At 40.6% G+C, this 27,294-nt stretch overlaps 2 protein-coding genes across 2 annotated transcripts in view; one reads left to right on the forward strand and one right to left on the reverse strand.

The window, feature by feature from the left end:
* The window catches only part of LOC128695258 (uncharacterized), a 1,855,180-nt gene that overhangs the window by 1,337,601 nt on the left and 490,285 nt on the right, over positions 1 to 27,294 (forward strand). The gene's annotated exons all lie outside the window — the stretch shown is intronic.
* The window catches only part of LOC128705395 (oplophorus-luciferin 2-monooxygenase non-catalytic subunit-like), a 192,437-nt gene continuing 177,383 nt past the window's right edge, over positions 12,241 to 27,294 (reverse strand). The window contains exons 9-10 of the mRNA XM_070099903.1: positions 26,429 to 26,548; positions 12,241 to 13,398 (exon numbers count right to left, since the gene is read on the reverse strand). Coding sequence (XP_069956004.1) covers positions 13,133 to 13,398; positions 26,429 to 26,548 — 386 coding nt within the window. The 3' untranslated portion in view covers positions 12,241 to 13,132. The remainder of the gene's footprint in view (positions 13,399 to 26,428; positions 26,549 to 27,294) is intronic.

Genomic DNA, 27,294 nt, shown 5'->3' on the forward strand with positions numbered 1-27,294 from the left:
AAGACCACTCTACCACGGCCACCCCACGACCAGTCTACCACAACCACACTACCACAACCACTCCACGACTATACGACTACTCTACCATGAACACTCTACCACGACCATTCAACTACGACCACTCCACAACCACACTAGCACATGATGAATACTATCAAGAACTGCAGATTCTTCGTAATACAAATGTTTCCTGATGCGAGTCTCTGTCACAAGACGACTCACTCAGTCACAGAGCAGTTATAGGCTTGCAGGTGCCTGGTAAAACTAATTAAGCACTAATTAAGGCTACCTGGAGTCACTTACAGAGATCATCTCCACCGCTCGGTCCTATACCAGTCCTTCTAGTCTGCTGCGAGATCGATCAAGCTATTAGTGCCCGTCGCTCGCAGTCTATTGCAGGCACCATAACCCGGCCCATCAGGAGCTGTTTTGGGGAACATGTCGATATGGGCATTTGTATATGAATAGTATACAATGCCGACAAGATGAATTAGACACCTGTGTAACATCTGGGATGCCGAAATGTATACAAATAAAGATACCCAGATGTTGCACATGTCTAACCCCTTCCCTTTCTGTTGCTGTGTATACACCTGCTGTGTATACAAATTATTCCAATATTTTCCTTCTGAAACTTGGGCGTAGCTTGGGCCAAGTTCGTGGTCTTGAGATTACGTTTTCCTTGGGTTCAAGTTGTCAGGAAAAAGTTGATCTCAGCAGAGCCGGTATCGCGCTCACCTGAGCCGGATATTGTTAAAGGAATACTTGTCCCAGAACCTTTTATCCCAGAAATACCTTCATGGTTTAAAAATCGAGTGGCACATTTAAAAGTTTAATTAATTTTCTCAACATGTAAACTTCACGTTATTATTATTATTATTATTATTATTATTATTATTATTATTAGTAGTAGTAGTAGTAGTAGTAGTAGTAGTAATAGTAGTAGTAGTAGTATTTAGCTTATTATTATTGTTTTTATTGTTTGAAGGTGAGGAGTCCTTATTAATGCAATGACATATTTTATTTGTTCAGAAACTGATAATGAAAGATGTAAACAAGGAAACAAAATCCGCTTATGAAAAGATTTCTATAAATATTTTAACCAAACAGAAGTTCTTTATTCGGGGACTCTTTTCAAATAAGCAATTTAAATATCTGGTCTGCTGCTGGACCCGGGGGGAAGTGATTCCTGGAATCATATACTGGAATACTCGATAGGTAAATCAATGCTATAACTATGTTTTTACCCATTTTGATGTAGTATATATGACTGGCGGTCGACAGGCTTTAAATATAAAGAACAAATCACAACTGCAGTTATTGGTACCACCTTTGAACTCATCCGTTATTGATGCTACCACAGCTAATGAATATTTTTAAGAGATTGTAATATATAGAACGTTCTCGATAACAAGATGGACAGAGACAGAATGTTCCAGAGATAGGACACAGTTGGAAGCTGAAGACTCAGATGAATTACAGGGATGTTAGGACGTATTTCTTCAGTCAGAGTAGTCAGGAAGTGGAATAGTTTGGGAAGGGATGTAGCGAAGGCAGGATCCATTCATAGCTTTAAGTAGAGGTGTGATAAAGCTAATGGTGCAGGGAGAGTGACCTAGTAGCGGCCAGTGAAGAGGCGGGGCCAGGAGCTATGAATCTACCCCTGTAACCATAACTAGGTGAGTACACTCACTCGGTAATCTTCAACAATTTGAAATGAAGATGGCCACACGTAACTAATTGCCTAATCATTTTCAGCTTGCTCGAAGACTGTTTTCCTTATTCGCACAAGTTGCCTTGAGTAAGAGATCTATCACTGATTTGCGTCAAAATTTGCGAAGAAATGAGTAATGAACAAATATATAAATATAACAAATATAACTGCACTCTTATTTATCTTAGTGACATGAATAGGAAAATCATATTCGGTCGGGCACTTTTCAATTATAAATTCAAGTCTTTTGTTATGCTTATGATAGAGAGGATCTGCAGCCAAAAATATTTTTGAAGCGGAGTGTAAAATTAGCATAGCCTCTCCCACCTTAAACTGCACCAGACATTTCTTGATTGACTGTAAGATAAGAGTCATAACATTCAATAGAAACAAGGAAAACCGAGACGACAGACGATGTTATCATTCTTTCTACCGACGTACCAGACTACCGAAAATACCACTGAGCTTTCTGGACCTTCTGGTTTTCACATTGTTTACAAAGGCACTAAACCAAGTGGCGAATAAATTCGTCCAAGACTCAACAACAGAACCACATTGCAGCTGAAGATTTCAAGATCCCTGGTAAAGATTACGATTCAGGTTAAAGTGGCAAGATTTCTAGAAATGTTGACACAAGATTTAAGGAATATAAATATACTTGATGACTCAACTCACAACTCAGTCTGAGTGTACGTAGCAACAATTTCGAGACTACACGTCTCTGTGAGCTTCACGGTCAGAACAATCCCGAGACAAAACGTTTCTTGTTCTGAATGTTGTCGACTGTACAGATGGCGTGGACGAAGAAATAATCCCGCGATTAAATTGCCCGTGTTCTGAGTGTTGCGTACTGTTCAGTCGGGGATCACCTGGAGACTAATTAGAAACTGTAGAAAGACATTTATGTAAAGTTCAGGAGATTTATTAAAGGAAACGTTTCACCACGAGCGGCTTCTTCAGTCCTAATACAGAGAAAACTAAGAAATGAGTATATATAATGGCAGGAGTCAGAGGATAAGCCACGAGGGTGGTAGTAGTACAGTTGTGGTGATATGGAAGGCTACACTTCTCTTAATCTAATCAGAACAGTGGCTAAGAAAGTTTCTCTTGCCCGTTGTCATATTTTTTAGCTTCTACAGAGAAGTACAGTGGGGGAAATGGCAGGATACTCTTCCTGAAAGAAAAAAAGGTACAATACCGTGATAGGAACAATATACAAATAACCCGCACAAAGGGCAAGTCAGACCGAAATGCTGTCAAAAATTTCATTTTCTTACGTGTGGGTTATTTGTGTACACTTTCCTGGTTATATTTTAAGAGAGTCTCTAATGAAAATTAACAGTTCACAGAATACCTAAACATCGGCTTGTTATTTACACTCATCCATCCTCTTCTCTAACAATATTTAGAAACCTGTCAGCAATGGTTGCTTCGTAAAACCATTTCATCTCGAAAAACCAGTAAAAGTCTAATACTGCCACTCCCCTTACAATGAAGTATCTTGTTCTTTCAGTACTTAAGTCAAGTGACTTCCTATTGCATACAAGCTTATTCTCTTGTACATTCCTTCCGTAAGTCAAGGTGCACCATGGTTGGGACTCACTGATTGCAGTAAGCAAGCTACCTAGTGTTACGAGGCATCTCTAGCTCAGTGGTTTAAGGCGTCAAATTGGTAGCTAGTTGCACTGGTGCAGAGTTGAGGATTTGAGTTAGAATCCTACTGGAAACTTTGTTTCTTTGCATATACTTTTGCTTGTTTCTACGAGGGGCATTGAATATATATATATATATATATATATATATATATATATATATATATATATATATATATATATATATATATATATATATATATATATATATATATATGCATACATAATATATATATATGCATACATAATATATATATATATATATATATATATATATATATATATATATATATATATATATATATATATATATATATATATATATATATATGCATACATAATAAATATATATATATATATATATATATATATGCATACATAATATATATATATATATATATATATATATATATATATATATATATATATATATATATATATATATATATATATATGTCGTGCCGAATATGTAAAACTGGTCAATTAGCAAGAACTCATTTAAAATTAAGTCCTTTCTATAATTTTCTCTTATACGTTTAAAGATATATTTTTTTTCATTAATGTTGATGTAAAAGTTTATAATTTTGCACCAAAAGAATCTTAGAAAACTTACCTAACCTTATTATAACAAGAACAATTTATTTTAGCTTAACCGAACTAAATATATTTTAGATTTGTTTATAATAATTTAATACTAAACAAACACAGTGAAATATATTTTTTTCTTTAGGCTTAGAATGATTTTGGCGACATTATTACATACACAAATTTTCACTTGTCCTATAATGCAAAATGAGCGTTGCTATTTAAGCCAAGATCGCAAATTCTTCCTATTGAGCACGACATATATATATATATATATATATATATATATATATATATATATATATATATATATATATATATATATATATATATATATATATATATATGCAAAACAACCACTCTGAAAGAATAGAGAAATTCCAAGCGCTTTCGTGACTACTCACATTATCAAGGAACTATGAAAGTAAAGCATCCAAGGAAGCTATATAAGGGGTCTGGTCGGCACCTCACTATCAGATCCCACAACGGTTTAAACACGTGACGCGCGGCGAGCCAACTTGGAAAGGTCCTTGGCACAACTCACCCCACAAACTATTCTACCCAAGAAATAAGAAATTTTAAAGATTATTTGTCTAGTGTATTATTAAATTCTTCCCAAATTCTATTAATTATAAATGGATCTAATTTATATAAACCAAAGAAAATATTCATATTATTGTCAAAACTGCTTTTTATGAAACAAGATTCAATTATATTCCTGTCGACCATGGACTTGCTTGATACTACTTTCTCAACTTTTTGAAAATCAATTGGATGGTTAAAATCTCTTACATGAATAAATAGAGCATTGGAATCTTGTCCAGTTCTAATGCTATATTTATGTTGTTTTAATCTTAGTTCGAGATTTTTACCAGTTTGACCGTAATAAACTTTATCGCAAATTTTACAAGGAATCTTATAGACACATCCATCAGCATTTTGGGGGGAATTCTTTATCAAAAGTTTTTTTTACTGTATCGAGATTTTTGAATACAACTTTAATATTAAAAGTCTTAAGAAGAGAAGGCATATCAACCAAGTTTTCATGGTAAGGGAGAACCAACATATTTTTATTTGAATAAGGCTGGTTGTCCCTTTTTGGATTGTAAAAAGTATTTCTGGCAACTTTAAAAGATTTATCAATTACATTTCTTGGGTATTTTAAATCATTACCTATTTCATAAATTTTGGATATTTCCTCATCTATGAACTCAGGACTACAAATTCGTAAAGCTCTCAGAAACATTGATGAGAAAACAGACAGTTTGACTCTATCTTGATGCGAGGAATAATAGTGGACATAGGAACAGTTATTAGTAGGTTTTCTGTAAATTTTAAATTTGAATTCATTATTACCCTTAATAATTAAAACATCTAGAAAAGGCAATGAGTTATTTTCTTCAAACTCAACAGTAAAGTTTATTGAATGGGCTAAGCTATTTAATTTTCCAAGGAAATGGTGTATATCTACATTTTTGGGCATAAGACACAAAATATCATCAACATATCTGAACCATTTAGCTCTATTAGGGAGGATTGTGTTAAGTAACCTTGTTTCAAAAAATTCCATGTATAGGTTACTAAGAACAGGTGAAAGAGGATTTCCCATTGCCATACCAAACTTCTGAGTGTAAAATTTATCATTAAATACAAATTTTGCATCAACAATGCAAAGTTTAATAAGTTTAATGATAGTAGGAACTGGCAATGGTAAATCATAGTTAACGAGTTCTTCAGATAAGAAACTTAATAAATCATCAACAGGAACTTTCGTAAACAAGGAAGTAATAATGGGTAATAATGAATTCAAATTTAAAATTTACAGAAAACCTACTAATAACTGTTCCTATGTCCACTATTATTCCTCGCATCAAGATAGAGTCAAATTGTCTGTTTTCTCATCAATGTTTCTGAGAGCTTTACGAATTTGTAGTCCTGAGTTCATAGATGAGGAAATATCCAAAATTTATGAAATAGGTAATGATTTAAAATACCCAAGAAATGTAATTGATAAATCTTTTAAAGTTGCCAGAAATACTTTTTACAATCCAAAAAGGGACAACCAGCCTTATTCAAATAAAAATATGTTGGTTCTCCCTTACCATGAAAACTTGGTTGATATGCCTTCTCTTCTTAAGACTTTTAATATTAAAGTTGTATTCAAAAATCTCGATACAGTAAAAAAACTTTTGATAAAGAATTCCCCCCAAAATGCTGATGGATGTGTCTATAAGATTCCTTGTAAAATTTGCGATAAAGTTTATTACGGTCAAACTGGTAAAAAAAAAAATCTCGAACTAAGATTAAAACAACATAAATATAGCATTAGAACTGGACAAGATTCCAATGCTCTATTTATTCATGTAAGAGATTTTAACCATCCAATTGATTTTCAAAAAGTTGAGAAAGTAGTATCAAGCAAGTCCATGGTCGACAGGAATATAATTGAATCTTGTTTCATAAAAAGCAGTTTTGACAATAATATGAATATTTCCTTTGGTTTATATAAATTAGATCCATTTATAATTAATAGAATTTGGGAAGAATTTAATAATACACTAGACAAATAATCTTTAAAATTTCTTATTTCTTGGGTAGAATAGTTTGTGGGGTGAGTTGTGCCAAGGACCTTTCCAAGTTGGCTCGCCGCGCGTCACGTGTTTAAACCGTTGTGGGATCTGATAGTGAGGTGCCAACCAGACCCCTTATATAGCTTCCTTGGATGCTTTACTTTCATAGTTCCTTGATAATGTGAGTAGTCACGAAAGCGCTTGGAATTTCTCTATTCTTTCAGAGTGGTTGTTTTGCATATTCTGAAATCACCTGTTTACTGTGATCTTATTGCATATATATATATATATATATATATATATATATATATATATATATATATATATATATATATATATATATATATATATATATATATCTCATATATATATATATATATATATATATAATATATATATATATATATATATATATATATATATATATATATATATATATATATATATGTGTGTGTGTGTGTATATACAATGTGTGTGTGTGTGTGTGTGTGTGTGTCAAATGTACACTTGGACCATTTACCATTTCGGTCCAAGTAGGACCGAGACGTATTCATAAACTATCTGCGGGTTATTTGTGTACGGCAGTAATAGCTATTTCTTGTGTACATTTTTATTTTTTGAAATTATAATCTTCAAAAATTATGTCATAAGAGGAATGTATTTAACTGTACCACTGAAGTGACAGGTTTGAATAAACATCAAACTACGAAACGGGTGAAGTTAGCGACTGGGCCAGCTAACTACAGTAAGATTCATCCTGCTATGTATATTTGTACACCACAGCGAAGTTAGCGTGGGTCCCAATCTGAACGCAAATAGAACTGACTCACGAAATCGTAATGACACGATTGCAAACAAACCACGACGGTCTGGAGTTCTGAGACTCTCTGACCGCGGGTTCAATCCCGCCAGTGGTATGGTTTTTTTTTACGCAAGTAGAAGTTTTTACGGATAAATCTCCCGCCAGCGTGGCCGTAACGAGCTGTATCTCGTCCCCTCAAAGCCGTCATCATTATTGAGTCGCTGAATACCATAGGCCAGTTCACTTGGTGGACCATGAAGTAAACAGTAGCAAATCTACCAACACCCGATTAATGTCTGGTAAGATTAAGATTTATTAATGTACAATATATTCACCGACAAGACGGACGCACATGTGAACTTACTGAGCAACACTGTTTCCTACATCCACAAGAGGGCCACCGACACCTGCGTTGCGCTGAGTACGAAAAAAAAAAATACGAAAAATGAGTTAATCGTACATAAAAAAAAATAGCTTAACACTTTGACAACACACTGGTATAAATATCATTGTTGTACGATGTTCCTACAATGAATCATAGTCATAACATGTATGGTGATGCAGCCTCCCGTAGAGTTCCTTCTCACATGCCGTGAATTTTCAGATTTTTTCCGTATTTTTTTTATTTCTTTTTATTCTTTCTAATATAATTAACGATTTGGCATCATTACAAAGTGGTAAACTGCACATTAACGTATGTTAGGTAAGGTTTTATTAGGTTAGGTTAGGTTACATAGGGATTAGGGAAGGGTATATTAGGTAGTTAATAAAAAGGTATTTTCTAAATATTTTTTCTCCAGATAGAATTTACCACAAAACTGTTTTTTTTTTTGTCCAATTTGCACAAAATAAAATTATCTCTAGTTCACAAATTATGCACTAATGGTTATTTGCAATTATAAATTTTGGAAAAATTCGGTGGAGTCCCTTATCTAAATATTTACGCTGGTTAGTTCCTTTTGCATATATGTTATTTGGTGAGGCCCTTCCAAATTCGAATCATGAAATTGAAGTATCTCTGTACTGAATGAGCTATCTAATCCCAATTTTTCTCTGTATAGCATCCATGCCACACAACGTATTTCGAAATCTCGCTGCGACGTATTTGACGTACCGCAAATTTGAGTCCCAAGCTTCAGCAACCATCATTAATGCCATGCAGCTGACACCAGCATTAATGTCATGCAGCTGACACCAGCATTAATGCCATGCAGCTGACACCAGCATTAATGCCATGCAGCTGACACCAGCATTAATGCCATGCAGCTGACACCAGCATTAATGCCATGCAGCTGACACCAGCATTAATGCCATGCAGCTGACACCAGCATTAATGCCATGCAGCTGACACTAGCATTAATGCCATGCAGCTGACACCATCATTAATGCCATGCAGCTGACACCAGCATTAATGTCATGCAGCTGACACCAGCATTAATGCCATGCAGCTGACACCAGCATTAATGCCATGCAGCTGACACCAGCATTAATGCCATGCAGCTGACACCAGCATTAATGCCATGCAGCTGACACCAGCATTAATGCCATGCAGCTGACACCAGCATTAATGCCATGCAGCTGACACCAGCATTAATGCCATGCAGCTGACACCAGCATTAATGCCATGCAGCTGACACCAGCATTAATGTCATGCAGCTGACACCAGCATTAAAAATCCTCAGTTAATGTGAACATAGATATGAACAACGTCCCTGTGTAACAATGTCAACAACGGCCATATTTATAGCTAACACGTCGCAGCCTCAAGACTTCATTCTTGACATTTAAAATAGAGAAAATTGGTTCATTAATTTGCCTGAAGTTTGTTTTCCTTCGATCATAAAAGTTGCCAGACTTCTCAACTTTAATTAGTGAAGTGTTATTGTTTGTAGATTTTTTGGTAGTTTGGTAGACAACTCAGGGAGACGCTGCCGTCCATCACATGACTGTCAACTGAAAATCATTAAGTGTTTTGCCCTTTGGTGGGCGCACTGATTTCTTTTTCCCTTTCGTAAGTATGTAAGATGACCGGCATATTTTTAGAAATTTCTATTTACATTCACTATAGATATAACCTCAGTTTCTTGTGTACTTCTTAATGAAAGGCTTTGAGACCAGCCTTAGAGGGCTGGTCTCTGATGCGAACGTGAGGATTCACTTGTATAAGACGTGGAGTGTGAATCTAATGGGTTTAGCGTTCCTAAATAAAACCAATACTACCACTACTAATATTACTAATAATAATAATTAGTAATCATAAAAATTAATGAAAATTATTTAATTTTTATTCTTCTCTTTCTTCAAAAGGGACTTAAAGTCGATATGTCATGCTTCATTTATTTCCACTTGTGGAGTATAAATATATATAACTAAAAATAAATTTCAATTATAGGATATCTAGCGGAAAATTAATATTCCATTTACTTGACTTTTATACTTGAGTTTTTCTCTTGGCGTCTCAGGAGCTGCAAAAATATTTAATAATGTAATTACATATTATTTATATTTCATGAACAGCAGTTAAACTTTTTATATTTGGATGACACAGAAACAATTTAACAAAACGAGCTTCATTAATTTATCACAGTTACCACTGAGCACAGACACTGCTTCCTTATGTACCACATCATAGGTTAAATGAGGTTTTAGAAAGTATAGTGAAAGTGATGGTTAGGAATGAGGTCGAGGTGAGCGTCGTTAGCTCATTTGCCTGTCCATGGTTAGGTAAGGTTTGTCAGTAAACAGAGCAAGTGTTTCCTGACGCGGGACTTAAGTCATGTGATGACCCAGAGGACTTCCGACTGCTTACCTGTCCACCGCTTCGAAAATTAGGGTTTTGAGTTAGTTTTTAAGGGAGCGAGCGGCGTCTCGTATTCTTTCTTTAGATTCTTGACCACCAGCAGTTTTTAGCTCTGGTCTTTGGGAAACCAGATACTATCAGTGAAGTAAATTTTAATTAATATACACATCATGGGGAAGTGGAATAAATCTTTCCTCCGTAAGCCATGCGTGTTGTAAAAGTCAATTAAAATTCCGGGAACAATGGGCTAGAAACCCCTTTTCCTGTAATAATTAATAAAAAGAATAAGAAGAAAATTGTTAAAGTGGGAAGTCTTAATGTGCGAGGATGTTGTGCCAATGATAGAGATGATTGTGGATGTTATGAATCAGAAGAAGCTGGATGTCCTGGCTTTAAGTGAAACAAAACTGAAGGGGGTGGGTGAGTTTCAGTGGAGAGGAATTTATGGGATTAGGTCAGGGGTTTCTAATAGAGTTAGAGCTAAAGAAGGAGTAGCAATAATGTTGAAGGATAAGCTATGGCAGGAAAAGAGGGACTATAAATGTATTAATTCAAGGATTATGTGGAGTAAAATAAAGATTGGATGTGAGAAGTGGGTTATAGTAAGCGTATATGCACCTGGGGAAGAGAGAAGTATAGAGGAGAGAGAGAGATTTTGGGAAATGTTGAGTGAATGCATGGGGAGTTTTGAACCAAGTGTGAGAGTAATGGTGGTTGGGGATTTTAATGCTAAAGTGGGTAAAAATGTTGTGGAGGGAGTAGTAGGTATATTTGGGGTGCCAGGGGTAAATGAAAATGGGGAGCCTTTAATTGAGCTGTGTAGAAAGAGGTTTGGTAATAAGTAATACATATTTTATGTAGAAGAGGATAAATAAATATACAAGGTATGATATAGCACGTAATGAAAGTAGTTTGTTAGATTATGTATTGGTGGATAAAAGGTTGATGGGTAGGCTCCAGGATGTACACGTTTATAGAGGGGCAACTGATATATCGGATCATTATCATTGAAGCATTTATGTGAGCAGTATTTAAATAAAGGTAGGGAAGTTTTTATTGCATTTATGGATTTAGAAAAGGCATATGATAGAGTGGATAGGGAAGCAATGTGGCAGATGTTGCAAGTATATGGAATAGGTGGTAAGTTACTAAATGCTGTAAAGAGTTTTTATGAGGATAGTGAGGCTCAGGTTAGGGTGTGTAGAAGAGAGGGAGATTGCTTCCCGGTAAAAGTAGGTCTTAGACAGGGATGTGTAATGTCACCATGGTTGTTTAATATATTTATAGATGGGGTTGTAAAAGAAGTAAATGTTAGGGTGTTCGGGAGAGGGGAGGGATTAAATTATGGGGAATTAAATACAAAATGGGAAGTGACAATTACTTTTTGGTGATGATACTTTGCTTATGGGAGATTCTAAAGAAAAATTGCAAAGGTTAGTGGATGAGTTTGGGAATGTGTGTAAAGGTAGAAAGTTGAAAGTGAACATAGAAAAGAGTAAGGTGATGAGAGTATCAAATGATTTAGATGAAAAAAAATTGAATATCAAATTGGGGAGTAGGAGTATGGAAGAAGTGAATGTTTTTAGATATTTGGGAGTTGACGTGTTAGCGGATGGATTTATGAAGGATGAGGTTAATCACAGAATTGATGAAGGAAAAAAAGGTGAGTGATGCATTGAGGCAAAAAATGTTATCTATGGAGGCAAAGAAGGGAATGTATGAAAGTATAGTAGTACCAACACTCTTATATGGGTGTGAAGCTTGGGTTGTAAATGCTGCAGCGAGGAGGCGGTTGAAGGCAGTGATGTCCTGTCTAAGGGCAATGTTTGGTGTAAATATTATGCAGAAAATTTGGAATGTGCAAATTAGGAGAAGGTGTGGAGTTAATAAAAGTATTAGTCAGAGGGCTGAAGAGGGGTTGTTGAGGTGGTTTGGTCATTTAGAGAGAATGGATCAAAGTAGAATGACATGGAGAGCGTATAAATCTGTAAGGGAAGGAAGGCGGGGTAGGGGTCGTCCTCGGAAAGGTTGGAAGGAAGGGGTAAGGGAGGTTTTGTGGGCGAGGGGCTTGGACTTCCAGCAGGCGTGCATGAGCGTGTTAGATGGGAGTGAATGGAGACAAATGGTATTTGGGACCTGACGAGCTGTTGGAGTGTGAGCAGGGTAATATTTAGTGAAGGGATTCAGGGAAACAGGTTATTTTACATAACCGGACTTGAGTCCTGGAAATGGGAAGTACAATGCCTGCATTGTTGCATTGTTGGGATATTGGTAGTTTGGAGAGATATATTGTGTATTTTTATACGTATATGCTTCTAAACTGTTGTATTCTGGGCAGCACCTCTGCAAAAAACAGTGCTTATGTGTGAGGTGAAAGTGTTGAATGATGAAAGTATTTTCTTTTTGGGGATTTTCTTTCTTTTTGGGTCACTCTGCCTCGGTGGGAGACGGCCGACTTGTTAAAAAAAAATACAGATCAAAGGAATTTCTCAGCGTTACAACAGTGAGAAACGCTTGTCCGTGTGCTCACCCCATCTATACTTGTGTCTCATTATCTCTCCTCATTATACTCTACGCCGTCTCGTCTTACCCTCAGTGATGGGTGTATGAGATCGTGTTGTGTTTCCTTCTGTAAGATTTAATGAGGCTCACACTTAAGTGTTATCAGGAATGATGCTCATACATGAACGTTATTAGGAACTGTTAAAGCCAAAACTAGTGTAATTAAGTCTTGATAACCCAGTACTTCAAGGTTATCAGAAAATAATGACGCACACACTTCAGTGTTTTTGAGAACATGATGCAGCATATACTTGAATGAAACGTTTTACAGTGAATGCTCACTGTTTCTGTAAGTTTTCCACGAAGAGAAAGTAAGATTTGGTTGGTGGAAGAACACTGTTAAAGAGAGCAACACAGTCTCCAGCAGGCACTGTCAACCTCGTCACCATACTAACAATAAACCATTGCCATCTCTATCACAAGAGCCGCCGGAGTGACCACTAGTCACTACCACAACCACCACCAGCCATACTTTATATAACCAGTTTCCTGCTTCTTCTCACTCTCATTATCTCTTCTCTTCATCGCTTCCTCCTCTTCATCGTACCAGTCATCCTCCAGGGGCGAGTCGGTGGCGCAGTCTTCAGCCAGTTCGTCCTCACTGAGGTTACTGAGGCTTGTGTGGTTGGTGCAGACAGCGAAGAGAAGGTGGTCCATGTAGCGTGGTTGAGAGATGATCCACAGCACGTCACAGTCACACACAAGCTTCATGCCTGCAGGAAGAGCATACTACAGTCATAATGTTTTGTATTTATGTAGTGCTAAACCCGTGTGTGGGCCATTCACCACTTGATCCTCCATTCCCAAATCACGGACTGGTCTCTGGCCAGTCAGGCTATAGCGATAGGTTAAGCTGTATTTACACTTAAACATGCACACACGGATACATAGACACACACATTCAGGGATACGCACATACGTTACATTGTATTTCGTGATATAAAAACAGAGCGATCATTTACGTCGATACTGACTTAAGATTCCTACACATACGCAAAAACAAGTTAAGGGAAAGAAAATATATAAGGCACGTTTGATTCCTCTATTCTCGTATATAAGGGATCTTCCGATCTGAGCTGATAATCAGTGGTACAATGACCGGCTCACAACCGACAGCACCTGGCTTCAATCCCGGTATGTGTGCGGGCGAGTCGAAAAGGCAATTTTGATACCTCCTGTCCCTGGTTACCTAACAGACTTATTTGAGGGTTATTGGGCCGCATCTTGGAGATGCAAAAAGGGTACTCAGTGAAAAAAAAAAGTTATATTGCTTGCCTTTCTTAGGTTAATCTTGGGAGTATAACTCAGGTGTTACTAATTATAATGAAGTCTTCATTAGATTTTCAATTATTCCTTTTTATTTTCATGATATTTAAGGGTAAGTACTCGAGATAATCTCTTTGTATTATTTCGTACAGGACCTCATGATCACGTTTCGGACACCATCCTGGACCGTTTAAGTCCACCCTGGAACGAAACGTAAAGTTCCTCACTAAGTGCGGGTTTGTGATCATTTTTTCCAGCCATGGTATTGTTTCTTTATTCTCCCAGTCTAGTGTTTACTTCCTCATAATACATTTGTGTTAAGATATCCTCTGAATAATAGTTTCAGCTGATTCAAGATTCTTCACTAATCGTGAAAAAATACTGTGTGTCCACTAAACAGCCGCAACTTGCAGTGTGAAACTGAGGCTTCGTAAACTGCCTCGTCAGGGAGGAAGGTGCCTGTGTTTTCTTGACCTTTTTTATTATATATATTTCTTCCTTGATATATTTTTTTTTGTCTACTTCCTCTTTATTCCTTTTATGAGATAATAATAATGGTATTGCTATTATTATTGTTAGTGTTGCTATTACTTTTGTTAAGATTAAGATAAGATAGATAAGATTTCGTTCGGATTTTTAACCCCGGGGGGTTAGCCACCCAGGATAACCCAAGAAAGTCAGTGCGTCATCGAGGACTGTCTAACTTATTTCCATTGGGGTCCTTAATCTTGTCCCCCAGGATGCGACCCACACCAGTCGACTAACACCCAGGTACCTATTTGCTGCTAGGTGAACAGGACAACAGGTGTAAGGAAACGTCTCGAAATGTTTCCACCCGCCGGGAATCGAACCCGGGGCCTCCGTGTGTGAAGCGGGAGCTTTAGCCACCAGGCCACCTGATTATTACTGATATTATTACTATTATTAGTGTTATTGTTATTATTACTATGTTTATTGCTGTTAATACTGTTATTATTATTATTATTATTATTATTATTATTATTATTATTATTATTATTATTATACTGAAAACCCAAACACTAAAGCTGTATGCAACATGCAAAAATGCATTGAAAGAAAAGTGTTTCTTCCCTTTCAGTTGACAAACATCTTCGACTCTCTAAATCAACGAGAAACAACAACACTGCAACTCAGTGTTTCACTCAACACTAACTCATCCCCAACACAACAATTTTTTTGAGTCATTCACATACACGTGTAAACAACATGTCTTGGTGCCGTTCAGAAGCTCATGGTCTATGGAACTGCATTTGTCCTCTATTTCATTATAATTACTGTATAGGAATCTAATTTTTAAAGGCTATAAGACCCCTACTAGTTTAGTGCTTCCAATTAATAACAATATTAAGAAAAGTGAATCATTCAGAAACTGGAATTTTATTATTGAAAAAAAGAACACTTAAAAAATGCGATATATAGCTGGGCCTTATATGTAGATAATGATGGTAAGGCAGGAATGTGGAGGAGAGTGGAGGACGGTGGAGGACGGTGGAGGACAGTGGAGGACAGTGGAGGACAGCAGTGGAGGAGAGTGGAGGAGAGTGGAGGACAGCAGTGGAGGACAGTGAAGGACAGCAGTGGAGGACAGTGGAGGACAGTGAAGGACAGCAGTGGAGGACAGTGGAGGACGGAGGAGGACAGTGGAGGACAGTGAAGGACAGCAGTGGAGGGCAGTGAAGGACAGCAGTGGAGGGCAGTGGAGGACAGTGGAGGACAGTGAAGGACAGTGGAGGAGAGTGGAGGAGAGTGGAGAGTGGAGAACGGTAGAGGACAGTGGAGGACGGTGGAGGACAGTGGAGGACAGCAGTGGAGGACAGTGGAGGACAGCAGTGGAGGACAGTGGAAGACGGTGGAGGACAGTTGAGGACAGCAGTGGAGGACAGTGGAAGACGGTGGAGGACAGTGGAGGACAGCAGTGGAGGACAGTGAAGGACAGCAGTGGAGGACGGAGGAGGACGGAGGAGGACAGTGAAGGACAGTGAAGGACAGTGGGGAATGGTGGAGGACAGCAGTGGAGGACAGTGGAGGACAGTGCAGAACGGTGGACAGTGGAGGACGGTGGAGGACAGTGGAGGACACTGGAGGACAGTGGAGGACAGCAGTGGAGGACGGTGGAGGACAGTGAAGGACGGTGGAGGACAGTGGAGAAGAGTGGAGGAGAGTGGAGGACAGTGGAAGACGGTGGAGGACAATGGAGGACGGTGGAGAACGGTGGAGGACAGTGGAGGACAATGGAGGACGGTGGAGAACGGTGGAGGACAGTGGAGGACGGGGGAGGACAGTGGAGGACAGTGAAGGACGGTGGAGGAGAGTGGAGGAGAGTGGAGGACAGTGGAGGACGGGGGAGGACAGTGGAGAACAGTGGAGGACAATGGGGAACGGTGGAGGACAGTGGAGGACGGTGGAGGACAGTGGAGGACGGTGGAGGACAGTGGAGGACGGTGGAGAACGGTGGAGGCCAGTGGAGAACGGTGGAGGACAGTGGAGAACAGTGGAGGACAGTGGAGAACAGTGGAGGAAAGTGGAGAACAGTGGAGGAAAGTGGAGAACGGTGGAGGACAGTGGAGGACGGTGAAAGACAGTGGAGGACAGTGGAGAACGGTGGAGGACAGTGGAGGACAGTGGAGGACAGTGGAGAACAGTGGAGGACAGTGAAAGAGTGGAGGACAGTGAAGGACAGGGTAAGAGTGGAGGACAGTGGAGGGCAGGAGAAGAGTGGAGGACAGTGGAGGACAGTGAAGGACAGGGTAAGAGTGGAGGACAGTGGAGGACAGGAGAAGAGTGGAGGACAGTGAAGGACAGGAGAAGAGAGGAGGACAGTGGAGGACAGGGGATGAATGGAGGACAGTGGAGGACAGGGAAAGAGTGGGGGACAGTGGAGGACAGGGGATGAATGGAGGACAGTGGAGGACAGGGGAAGATTGGAGGACAGTGGAGGACACATGAAGGATGAAGGACAGTGAAGGACAGGGGAAGAATGGAGGACAGTGGAGGATAGGGGAAGAATGGAGGACAGTGGAGGACAGTGGAGGACAGTGGAGAACGGTGAATGACGGTGGAAGAGAGTGGAGGAGAGTGGAGAAGGGCGGAGGACAGTGGAGGAGAGTGGAGGACGGTGGAGGACAGTGGAGGACAGTGTTGGACAGGGAAAGAGTGGAGGACAGTGGAGGACAGTGAAGGACAGGGGAAGAGTGGAGGACAGTGAAGGATAGGGGAAGAGTGGAGGACAGTAAAGGACAGGGGAAGAGTGGAGGACAGTAAAGGACAGGGGAAGAGTGGAGGACAGTGGAGGACAGGGGAAGAGTGGAGGACAGTAAAGGACAGGGGAAGAGTGGAGGACAGGGGAAGAGTGGAGGACAGGGGAAGAGTGGAGGGCAGTGAAGGACAGGGGAAGAGTGGAGGACAGTGGAGGACGGGATGAATGGAGGACAGTGGTGGACAGGAGAAGATTGGAGGACAGTGGAGGACAGAGGAAGATTGGACGACAGTGGAAGACAGGGGAAGAATGGAGGACACTGGAGGACAGAGGAAGAGTGAAGGACAGGGAAAGAGTGGAGAACAGTGGAGGACAGTGAAGGACCTGGGAAGAGTGGAGGACAGGGGAAGAGTGGAGGACAGTGGAAGATAGTGGAGAGTGGAGAAGGGTGGAGGACAGTGGAGAACGGTGGAGGACAGTGGAGGACGGTGGAGGATAGTAGAGGACAGTGAAGATCTGTGGAGGACAGTGGAGGACGGTGGACGACAGTGGAGGACAGTGGAGAACGGTGGACGACAGTGGAGGACAGTGGAGGAAAGTGGAGGACAGTGGAGGATGGTGGATGACAGTGGAGGAAACTGGAGGACAGTGGAGAACGGTGGAGGACAGTGGAGGACGGTAAAGGACAGTGGAGGAGAGGACAGTGGAGGACAGTGGAGGACAGGGAAAGAGTGGAGGACAGTGAAGGACAGGGGAAGAGTGGAGGACAGTGAAGGACAGGGGAAGAGTGGAGGACAGGGGAAGATTGGATGAGAGCGGAGGACAGAGGAAGAGTGGAGGACAGTGAAGGACAGGGGAAGAGTGGAGGACAGGGTAAGAGTGGAGGACAGTGGAGGACATGGGAAGAATGGAGGACAGTGGAGGACAGAGGAAAAGTGGAGGACAGTGGAGGACAGGGGAAGAACGGAGGACAGTGAAGGATAGGGGAAGAGTGGAGGGCAGTGGAGGATAGAGGGAGAATGGAGGACAGTGGAGGACAGGGGAAGCGTGGAGGACAGTGTGGAGGATAGGGAAAGAATGGAGGACAGTGAATGACAGGGGAAGAATGGAGGACAGTGGAGGACAGGGGAAGAATGGAGGACAGTGGAGGACAGGGGAAGAATGGAGGACAGTGTAGGACAGGGGAAGAGTGGAGGACAGTGTAGGACAGGGGAAGAGTGGAGGACAGTGGAGGACAGGGGAAGAGCGGAGGACAATGGAGGACAGGGGAAGAATGGAGGACAGGGGACGACAGTGAAGGACAGTGGAGGACAGTGGAGGAACGTGAAAGGCAGTGGAGGACAGTGAAGGACAGTGGAGGACAGTGGAGGACAGTGAAGGGCAGTGGAGGACAGTGAAGGACAGTGGAGGAAAGTGGAGGACAGTAAAGGACAGTGAAGGACTTTGAAGGACAGTGGATGACTGTGAAGGACAGTGAAGGACAGTTGAGGACAGTGAAGGGCAGGGGAGGAATGGAGAACAGTGAAGGACAGGAGAAGAGTGGAGGACATCGGAAGAATGGAGGACAGGGGATGAATGGAAGACAGTGGAGGACTATGAAGGACAGGGGAAGAATGGAGGACAATGGAGGACAGTAGAGGACAGTGAAGGACAGGGGAAGAATGGAGGACAGTGGAGGACTGTGAAAGACAGGAGAAGAGTGGAGGACAGTGGAGGAAAGGGGAAGAATGAGGACAGAGGACAGTGAAGGACAGGGGAAGAGTGGAAGACATTGGAGGACAGGGAAGAGTAGAGTACAGTGGAGGACAGGGGAAGAATGGAGGACAGGGGTAGAATGGAGGACAGTGGAGGACTGTGAAGGACAGTGAAGAACAGGGGAAGAATGGAGGACATTGGAGGGCAGTGGAGGACAGTGAAGAACAGGGGAAGAATGGAGGACAGGGGTAGAATTAAGGACAGTGGAGGACTGTGAAGACAGGGGAAGAATGGAGGACATTGAAGGACAGGGGGAAGAGTGGAGGACAGTGGAGGACAGGGGAAGAATGGAGGACAGGGGTAGAATGGAGGACAGTGGAGGACAGTGAAGGACAGGGGAAGAATGGAGGACAATGGAGGACAGTAGAGGACAGTGAAGGACAGGGGAAGAATGGAGGACAGTGAAGGACAGGGGAAGAATGGAGAACAGTGGAGGACTGTGAAGACAGGGGAAGAATGGAGGACATTGAAGGACAGGGGGAAGAGTGGAGGACAGTGGAGGACAGGGGAAGAATGGAGGACAGGGGTAGAATGGAGGACAGTGGAGGACAGTGAAGGACAGGGGAAGAATGGAGGACAATGGAGGACAGTAGAGGACAGTGAAGGACAGCGGAAGAATGGAGGACAGTGGAGGACTGTGAAGGACAGGAGAAGAGTGGAGGACAGTGGAGGAAAGGGGAAGAAAGAGGACAGAGGACAGTGTAGGACAGGGGAAGAGTAGAGTACAGTGGAGGACAGGGGAAGAATGAAGGACAGTGGAGGACTGTGAAGGACAGGGGAAGAATGGAGGACAGTGGAGGACAGGGGTAGAATGGAGGACAGTGGAGGACAGTGAAGGACAGGGGAAGAATGGAGGACATTGAAGGACAGGGGGAAGATTGGAGGACAGTGGAAGACAGGGGAAGAGTGGAGGACATTGAGGGACAGGGGAAGAATGGAGGACAGTGGAGGACAGTGAAGGACAGGGGAAGAATGGAGGACAGTGGTGGTCTGTGAAGACAGGGGAAGAATGGAGGACATTGAAGGACAGGGGAAGAATGGAGGACAGTGGAGGACTGTGAAGACAGAGGAAGAATGGAGGACATTGAAGGACAGGGGGAAGATTGGAGGACAGTGGAAGACAGGGGAAGAGTGGAGGACATTGAGGGACAGGGGAAGAATGGAGGACAGTGGAGGACAGGGGAAGAATGTCGCACAGTGGAGGAAAGGGGAAGAATGGAGGACAGTGGAGGACAGTGAAAGACAGGAAAAGAATAGAGGACAGTGAAGGGTGGAGGGAAGTGGAGGCCAGGGAACGTCAGGGAAAGAGTGGAAGGGAGGGAAGAGTGGAGTGGAAGGGAAGGAAGAGTGGAGTTGTGGAAAGAGTGGAACGGAGCTGAGCGAAGAGTAGAGGGGAGTGGAAGGAAGAGTGGAATGGAGGGAAGAGTGGAGTGATCTGGAGGGAAGACTGGAGTGGACTGGAGGGAAGAGTGGAGTGGAGGGAAGAGTGGAGTGGAGCGGAGGGAAGAGTGGAGTGGAGGGTAAATATTTGTAGTGGTAGCAAGAGTTGTTGTTGGTGATGGTTGACGCTGGGAGTCGCTAATGATGTTGGTGATTGATGATGATGATGAACACTGATAAAGGTGATTGATGACGATGGTGAGCACTGATTAAAGTGAGTGATAGTGATGGTGAGAACTGGTGAAGATAATTGATGGAAATAGTGAGCACTGGTGATACTGAGTGACAGTGATGGTGATCGCTGATGAAGGTGATTGATGGTGATGAGCAATAATAGAGATTGATAATGATGACGGTAAGTGAAGGTGACTGATAGTGATGGTGAGCAGTGATGAATGTGAGTGATTGTGATAAGTTCATAATCATGATGGTGAACATGACTGAATATGATAAATGCTTGTTAAAACTTTACGAAGATAACTGAGATAACGATAATAATGATATAACTGTTAAAATGATGAATGATGAGAAAGATAACAAAGTGAGATGGAACTTTTTTTTACTACGTTTCGGCCACACGGTGAACTTTTTCGTCAGCCACAGTTTCGGTCAGAACAGTCTCATTACAGAGATTACAGAAAAACATTTGTGTCTGCAATTGGGTGGATATCACATACCATTGGGTGGATATCACATACCATTGGGTGGATATCACATACCATTGGGTGGATATCACATACCATTGTGTGGGTATCACATACCATTGTGTGGCTATCACAAACCACTGTGTGGGTATCACATACCATTGTTTTGGGTATCACATACCATTGTGTGGGTATCACAAACCACTGTGTGGGTACCGCATGCCATTGTTTGGATATCACATACCATTGTGTATCACATATCATTGTGTGAATATCACATGCTATTGTGTAGGCATCACATGTCATTATGTAGGTATCACATACCATTGTTTGGTTATCACATATGATTGTGTGGGGTATCACATACAATTGTGTGAGTATCACATACCATTGTGTGAGTATCACAAACCATTGTGTGGGTATCACTTACCATTGCGTGGGTATGACATACCATTTTGTGGGTATCACATATCATTGTGTGGGTATCACATATCATTGTGTAGGTATCACATACCATTGTGTGGGTATCACATACCATTGTGTGGGTATCACATACCATTGTGTAAGTATCACAAACCACTGTGTGGGTACCGCATGCCATTATTTGGATATCACATACCATTGTGTATCACATATCATTGTGTGAATATCACATGATATTGTGTAGGCATCACATGCCATTATGTAGGTATCACATACCATTGTTTGGGTATTACATACCTCTGTGTGGGTATCACATGCCATTGTGTGGGTATCATTTATCATTGTATGGGTATCACATACCACTGTGTGTGTATCTCAGGCCATTGTGTGGGTATCACATACCATTGTGTGGGTATCACATGCCAGTGTGTGGGTATTACATACCATTGTGTGGGTATTCCATATCATTGTGTGGTTAACACATACCAGTGTGTGGATATCACATACCATTGTTTGGTTATCACATATGATTGTGTGGGGTATCACATACCATTGTGTGGGTATCACATACCATTGTGTGGGTATCACTTACCATTGCGTGGGTATGACATACCATTTTGTGGGTATCACATATCATTGTGTTGGTATCATATATCATTGTGTAGGTATCACATGCCATTGTGTGGGTATCACATACCATTGTGTAGGTATCGCTTACCATTGTGTGGGTATCAAATACCATTGTGTAAGCATCACATACCATTGTGTGGGTATCACATACCATTGTGAGGGTATCACATACCATTGTATAGATATCACATGCCATTTTATGTGGGTATCACATACCATTGTGTGAGTATCACATATCATTGTGAAGGTATCACATACCATTGTGTGGGTATCACATACCATTGTGTGGGTATCACATACCATTGTGCGGGTATCACATACCATTGCGTAGGCATCACTTACCATTGTGTAGGTATCACATACCATTATGTGGGTATCACATATTATGTGGGTATCACCATTGTTTGGGTATCACATGCCATTGTTTGGGTATCACATATTTTGTGGGTATCACATACCATTGTGTGGGTATCACATACCACTGTGTGGGTATCACATACCGTTGTGTGGTATCGCATACCATTGTGTGGGTATCACATACCATTGTGTGGGTATCACACACCATTGTGTAGGTATCACATACCATTGTGTAGGTATCACATACCATTGTGTATGCGTCATTTACCATTGTGTAGGTATCACATACCATTATGTGGGTATCACATACCATTGTTTGGATATCACATACCATTGTGTGGGTATCACGTACCACTGTGTGGGTATCACATACCATTGAGCGGGTATCACATACCATTGTGTGGGTATCACATACCATTGTGTAGGTATCACATACCATTGTGTAGGTATCACATACCATTGTGTAGGTATCACATACCATTGTGTATCACATACTATTGTGTGGGTATCACATACCATTGTGTTGGTATCACACATCATTGTGTAGGTATCACATACCATTGTGTAGGTATCACATACTATTGTGTAGGTATCACATACCATTGTGTATCACATACTATTGTGTGGGTATCACATACCATTGTGTTGGTATCACACATCATTGTGTAGGTATCACATACCATTGTGTTGGTATCACATATCATTGTGTAGGTATCACATACCATTGTGTATCACATACTATTGTGTGGGTATCACATACCATTGTGTAGGTATCACATACCATTGTGTAGGTATCACATACCATTGTGTTGGTATAACATACCATTGTGTAGGTATCACATACCATTGTGTTGGTATCACATATCATTGTGTAGGTATCACATACCATTGTGCTGGTATCACATACCATTGTGTTGGTATCACATATCATTGTGTAGGTATCACATACTACTACTACAACTAACCCATCAATTTGGGTAGGACCTACTTCCACTGGGGAATCCCGCCTACCAGTGACTATGCCCTTGTCTTCTACCCGTCCCATTTCCACCTGACGTTACTATATAAGCGTCAGGGGCCTTGCTTCTGCTTCAGTATCTCCACGACTACGGTGCTCTTCGCACCTACTGCTAGGTTGAGGGACTGATTACCTCATCTTCTGTACATAGTTCTCCTGTCTTCAAGTTATGTCCTGGAATTTGTATTGATAAAGCCACTGGATGGCGAAGCGTCTACAATAAAGATACCCAGATGTTGCACATGTGTCTCAATTTCATCAGGTATCACATATCATTGTGTAGGTATCACATACCACTGTGTAGGTATCACATACCACTGTGTAGGTATCACATACTGTACCATTACCAAACTTAAGCAAATAAAAATAAAAATATTTTTGGTTAAATAAATCTTATCAAACTCATCACATTTATCATTGACTGATAAAAAACATTTTAATTACCTTTTGTGATGTTAAATATATATGACTATTGCCATCATTGATGATTATCATTATCATTATCAGAAAGTGATTCATTGCCAAAGTACAGCAACTTATCACTCACAAAGTTGACCTATTTTTTTTATGTCATGGTTTGAAAATACATTTGAAACACTTTTGAAAACACAATTGTAAACACTTTTGAAAATAGTCACATTTGTAAACACTTGAAAATAGTCTCATTTGTAAACACTTTTGAAAATAGTCACATTTGTAAACACTTTTGAAAATAGTCTCATTTGTAAACACTTTTGAAAATAGTCACATTTGTAAACACTTTTGAAAATAGTCTCATTTGTAAACACTTTTGAAAATAGTCACATTTGTAAACACTTTTGAAAATAGTCACATTTGTAAACACTTTTGAAAATAGTCACATTTGTAAACACTTTTGAAAATAGTCACATTTGTAAACACTTTTCAAAATAGTCACATTTGTATACACTTTTGAAAATAGTCACATTTGTATACACTTTTGAAAATAGTCACATTTGTAAACACTTTTGAAAAAACTCACATTTGAGGGAAAACTTGTGAAATAAAGAACTGCTTTGTTGTGAGGTTGATTGTCATTATCATACAATATTAACTCTTATCTATCCTTATCATATAGTATTAACTCTTATGTCATTATCATACATTAACCCTTATCCGTCATTTTCATACAGTATTAACCCTTATCTGCCATTAATTATACAGGAAATGATGTAGATTGTGGTGCACATTTATAATGAAGTTATTTGTGTATAATGATGTTTCTCTTCATCACTGGATGAATTTTGTGAATGTTGATTAAAAAATATTAAGTGATGGTGAAATTAGTGTAATATGTTGCATGTGAAGATAGAGATTATATTCACTATCAGCCGTCCATGTCTGACACCGCAGTGCGAAGATCACTTCACGGGAGGACACCTCAGTATTGATGCGTACATGCATATACACATACATACGCATACATACATTCATAAAATCATGGGTAACCCGCCAAAGATGCGAATATCAACCCCCTTCCTCCCCCACACACACACACACTCAACGTATACACACGAGAGGACCAGCTCACTATGGTCCCATCAGTACAGTCCATTAATTCTTTACGCCTGACCTGTGAGGGAGGAACCCGTCCATATTCTGTATTGCTAATGGGCGGAAGTATTCCCAGTGGACCGGATTAATGGAGGGTCTAATGTCCTGGCCACAGATAATGGGAGGTGGTCAAACGTGTGGAACGAGAGACGACGGTAATGGGTAAAACTGCGATGCAAATTGGTCAGCCCCAATTAATATGCAGAAGGGATGGGGGCGAGTAGCAGACTTTACCTCATAACCCGTCATCAGATATCCTTTGATGCTAATAAAAGGCTTATGATCTAAGAAATTGGAGCTGATCACTTCTCCCATATATCAGACTTGACTATCCTTCACTAAAGTAAGAGAATTTCTCCTCATAAACAGGAAGATCATAGGAATATATAAACATGGGCTTTGACGTTCATACTGACGTTATCTCTCGAGAAACACTAGCCAATTCTACCTAGAATTTTAAAGACTATTATTAATTGTCCAGGTGTGTGAATAAGTGATGGTAAATAGTTGACATTGACCAAGTTTAATGAGACGGGTGATCATCCAACACTGCAGGGAATGGTAAGGTGTTAACAGAACACTGAGCACTCTAGCGAGGTGGTGTGTGATCACTCAACACTGAGCACTCTGATGGGTGAACACCCACCTCTGAGCACCCTGATAGGTGAGCATCCATCACTGAGCACTGTGATAGGTTAACACCCTACACTGAGCACTCTAGCGAGCTTATTGGTAATCACACGACACTAAGCACCCTAGTGAGATGCTCGAAGTAGTTTCGAGCTTTCTAGATGGTATTTCGGTCAACAGTGAGGTGCTCTAGAAATGCATTAGCCTCTAAATAAACACTCTAATGGGGTGGTCTGAAGAATACTGGGATCTCTGATGTGTGTTGAGGGGTTCTGTAAAGACTTCTATAAAGGAATGAAGGTAGATGACGCAGGTATCCCAAATTATACATTGATCATTGTTGATATTAGTGCTGATACAACTGTCACTGTGAATTGTGCGATGTTTACAACAGGTCGCTTTTGTTATCGGTCTTGTCTTTTAATTATAAGTCTTGGGGTATTAGATATTAGTCGTGTCTATTTGCATCGAAATTGTGGGCCCTTTTCCGGTGGTGAATACAGTTTTGTTATGGTTGAGAGTCTAGGCTGTTGCCCTTGCTGTGGTTTGTATTATTATTACATTCATGGTAAGCGCTAACCAGTGTGGGTCGCTCAGTGCAAGACGTGGTGAAGGTTTGATCTTACATCTGCTCAGTGCTACGCAGTAGTGCTTCCTATTTGTACTCATCTAGTAATAACAAACAGCTAGTTATTTTTTTTTTTTGGCCGCGAGTTGAACTAATTAGCTTTAACTGTAAGTCTTCTCAGCTGAGGGTGAAGGATACTGGATGGTATTGTGTCACTACTCACCCATGATGCTTAACCAACCGTACTCCGTCGACACGTTAGACAGCAGCGGGGAGAACACCTCTTCCATCATATGCTCGACCTTATTGTAGTCGAGGGAGACCTGGGTGCTGTAGTCCACTCCTGGAGGGTGAAGAGACACCGAGATATACTGCAAACTTTTTAAGCAAATCCATGAAAAATGTGATTCCTAATCCGCAAGCATAGAAAACTGCGGATGCGACGAGTGTGATGATCCGGATGTAAAGCCTGAAGGGCCGGTACTCTTTCAGTGAAACATGAGCAGTAATCCGTTATAGCGAGACGCTACTGCAGCGCCGATATGTTGCAAGATAAAACTGGGAGTTTCTGTGTGAGCGAAAATTGGACAGATTTTGAAAAGTCAAGAGGATGAAGATGGAGGAAATTTTGAATGATAATTATGAAGATATGGATCACGCCTAGAAAAATAAACGAGGTGACGCTATACGATCATTGATAAATGGACAAGATCATGATAAATGAATAAAGTGAAGACAAGTAGATAAGAGAAGCCAAATGAAGAAGTTGAAGACAAATAGATAAAGAAGAAGACCAATAAACAAGGTGAAAACAATTGGACAAGGCTATAACAGGTATGTAGACAAAATTAAGACAGTTCAATAAGGCGACAATACATAAACAAGGTGAAGACAGAGAAAGTGAAGACGAACAATGACAAAAAATGAACTGTAAAGTTAGCAGATAACAAGAGCTTAGTAGAAAACTCTAATTAACTGAGCAATCCGAGAAAGGTAGCCCCCAATATTCCACAAACCCAGCCCCTTCTACCTCAGTCCAGGCAAAACCAATAGCGCCGTATAAGTTTTTAATGCATCAAAAATTCAGCA

This window comes from Cherax quadricarinatus, chromosome 70, assembly GCF_038502225.1.
Source record: "Cherax quadricarinatus isolate ZL_2023a chromosome 70, ASM3850222v1, whole genome shotgun sequence".
NCBI classification, from domain to species: Eukaryota; Metazoa; Arthropoda; class Malacostraca; order Decapoda; family Parastacidae; genus Cherax; species Cherax quadricarinatus.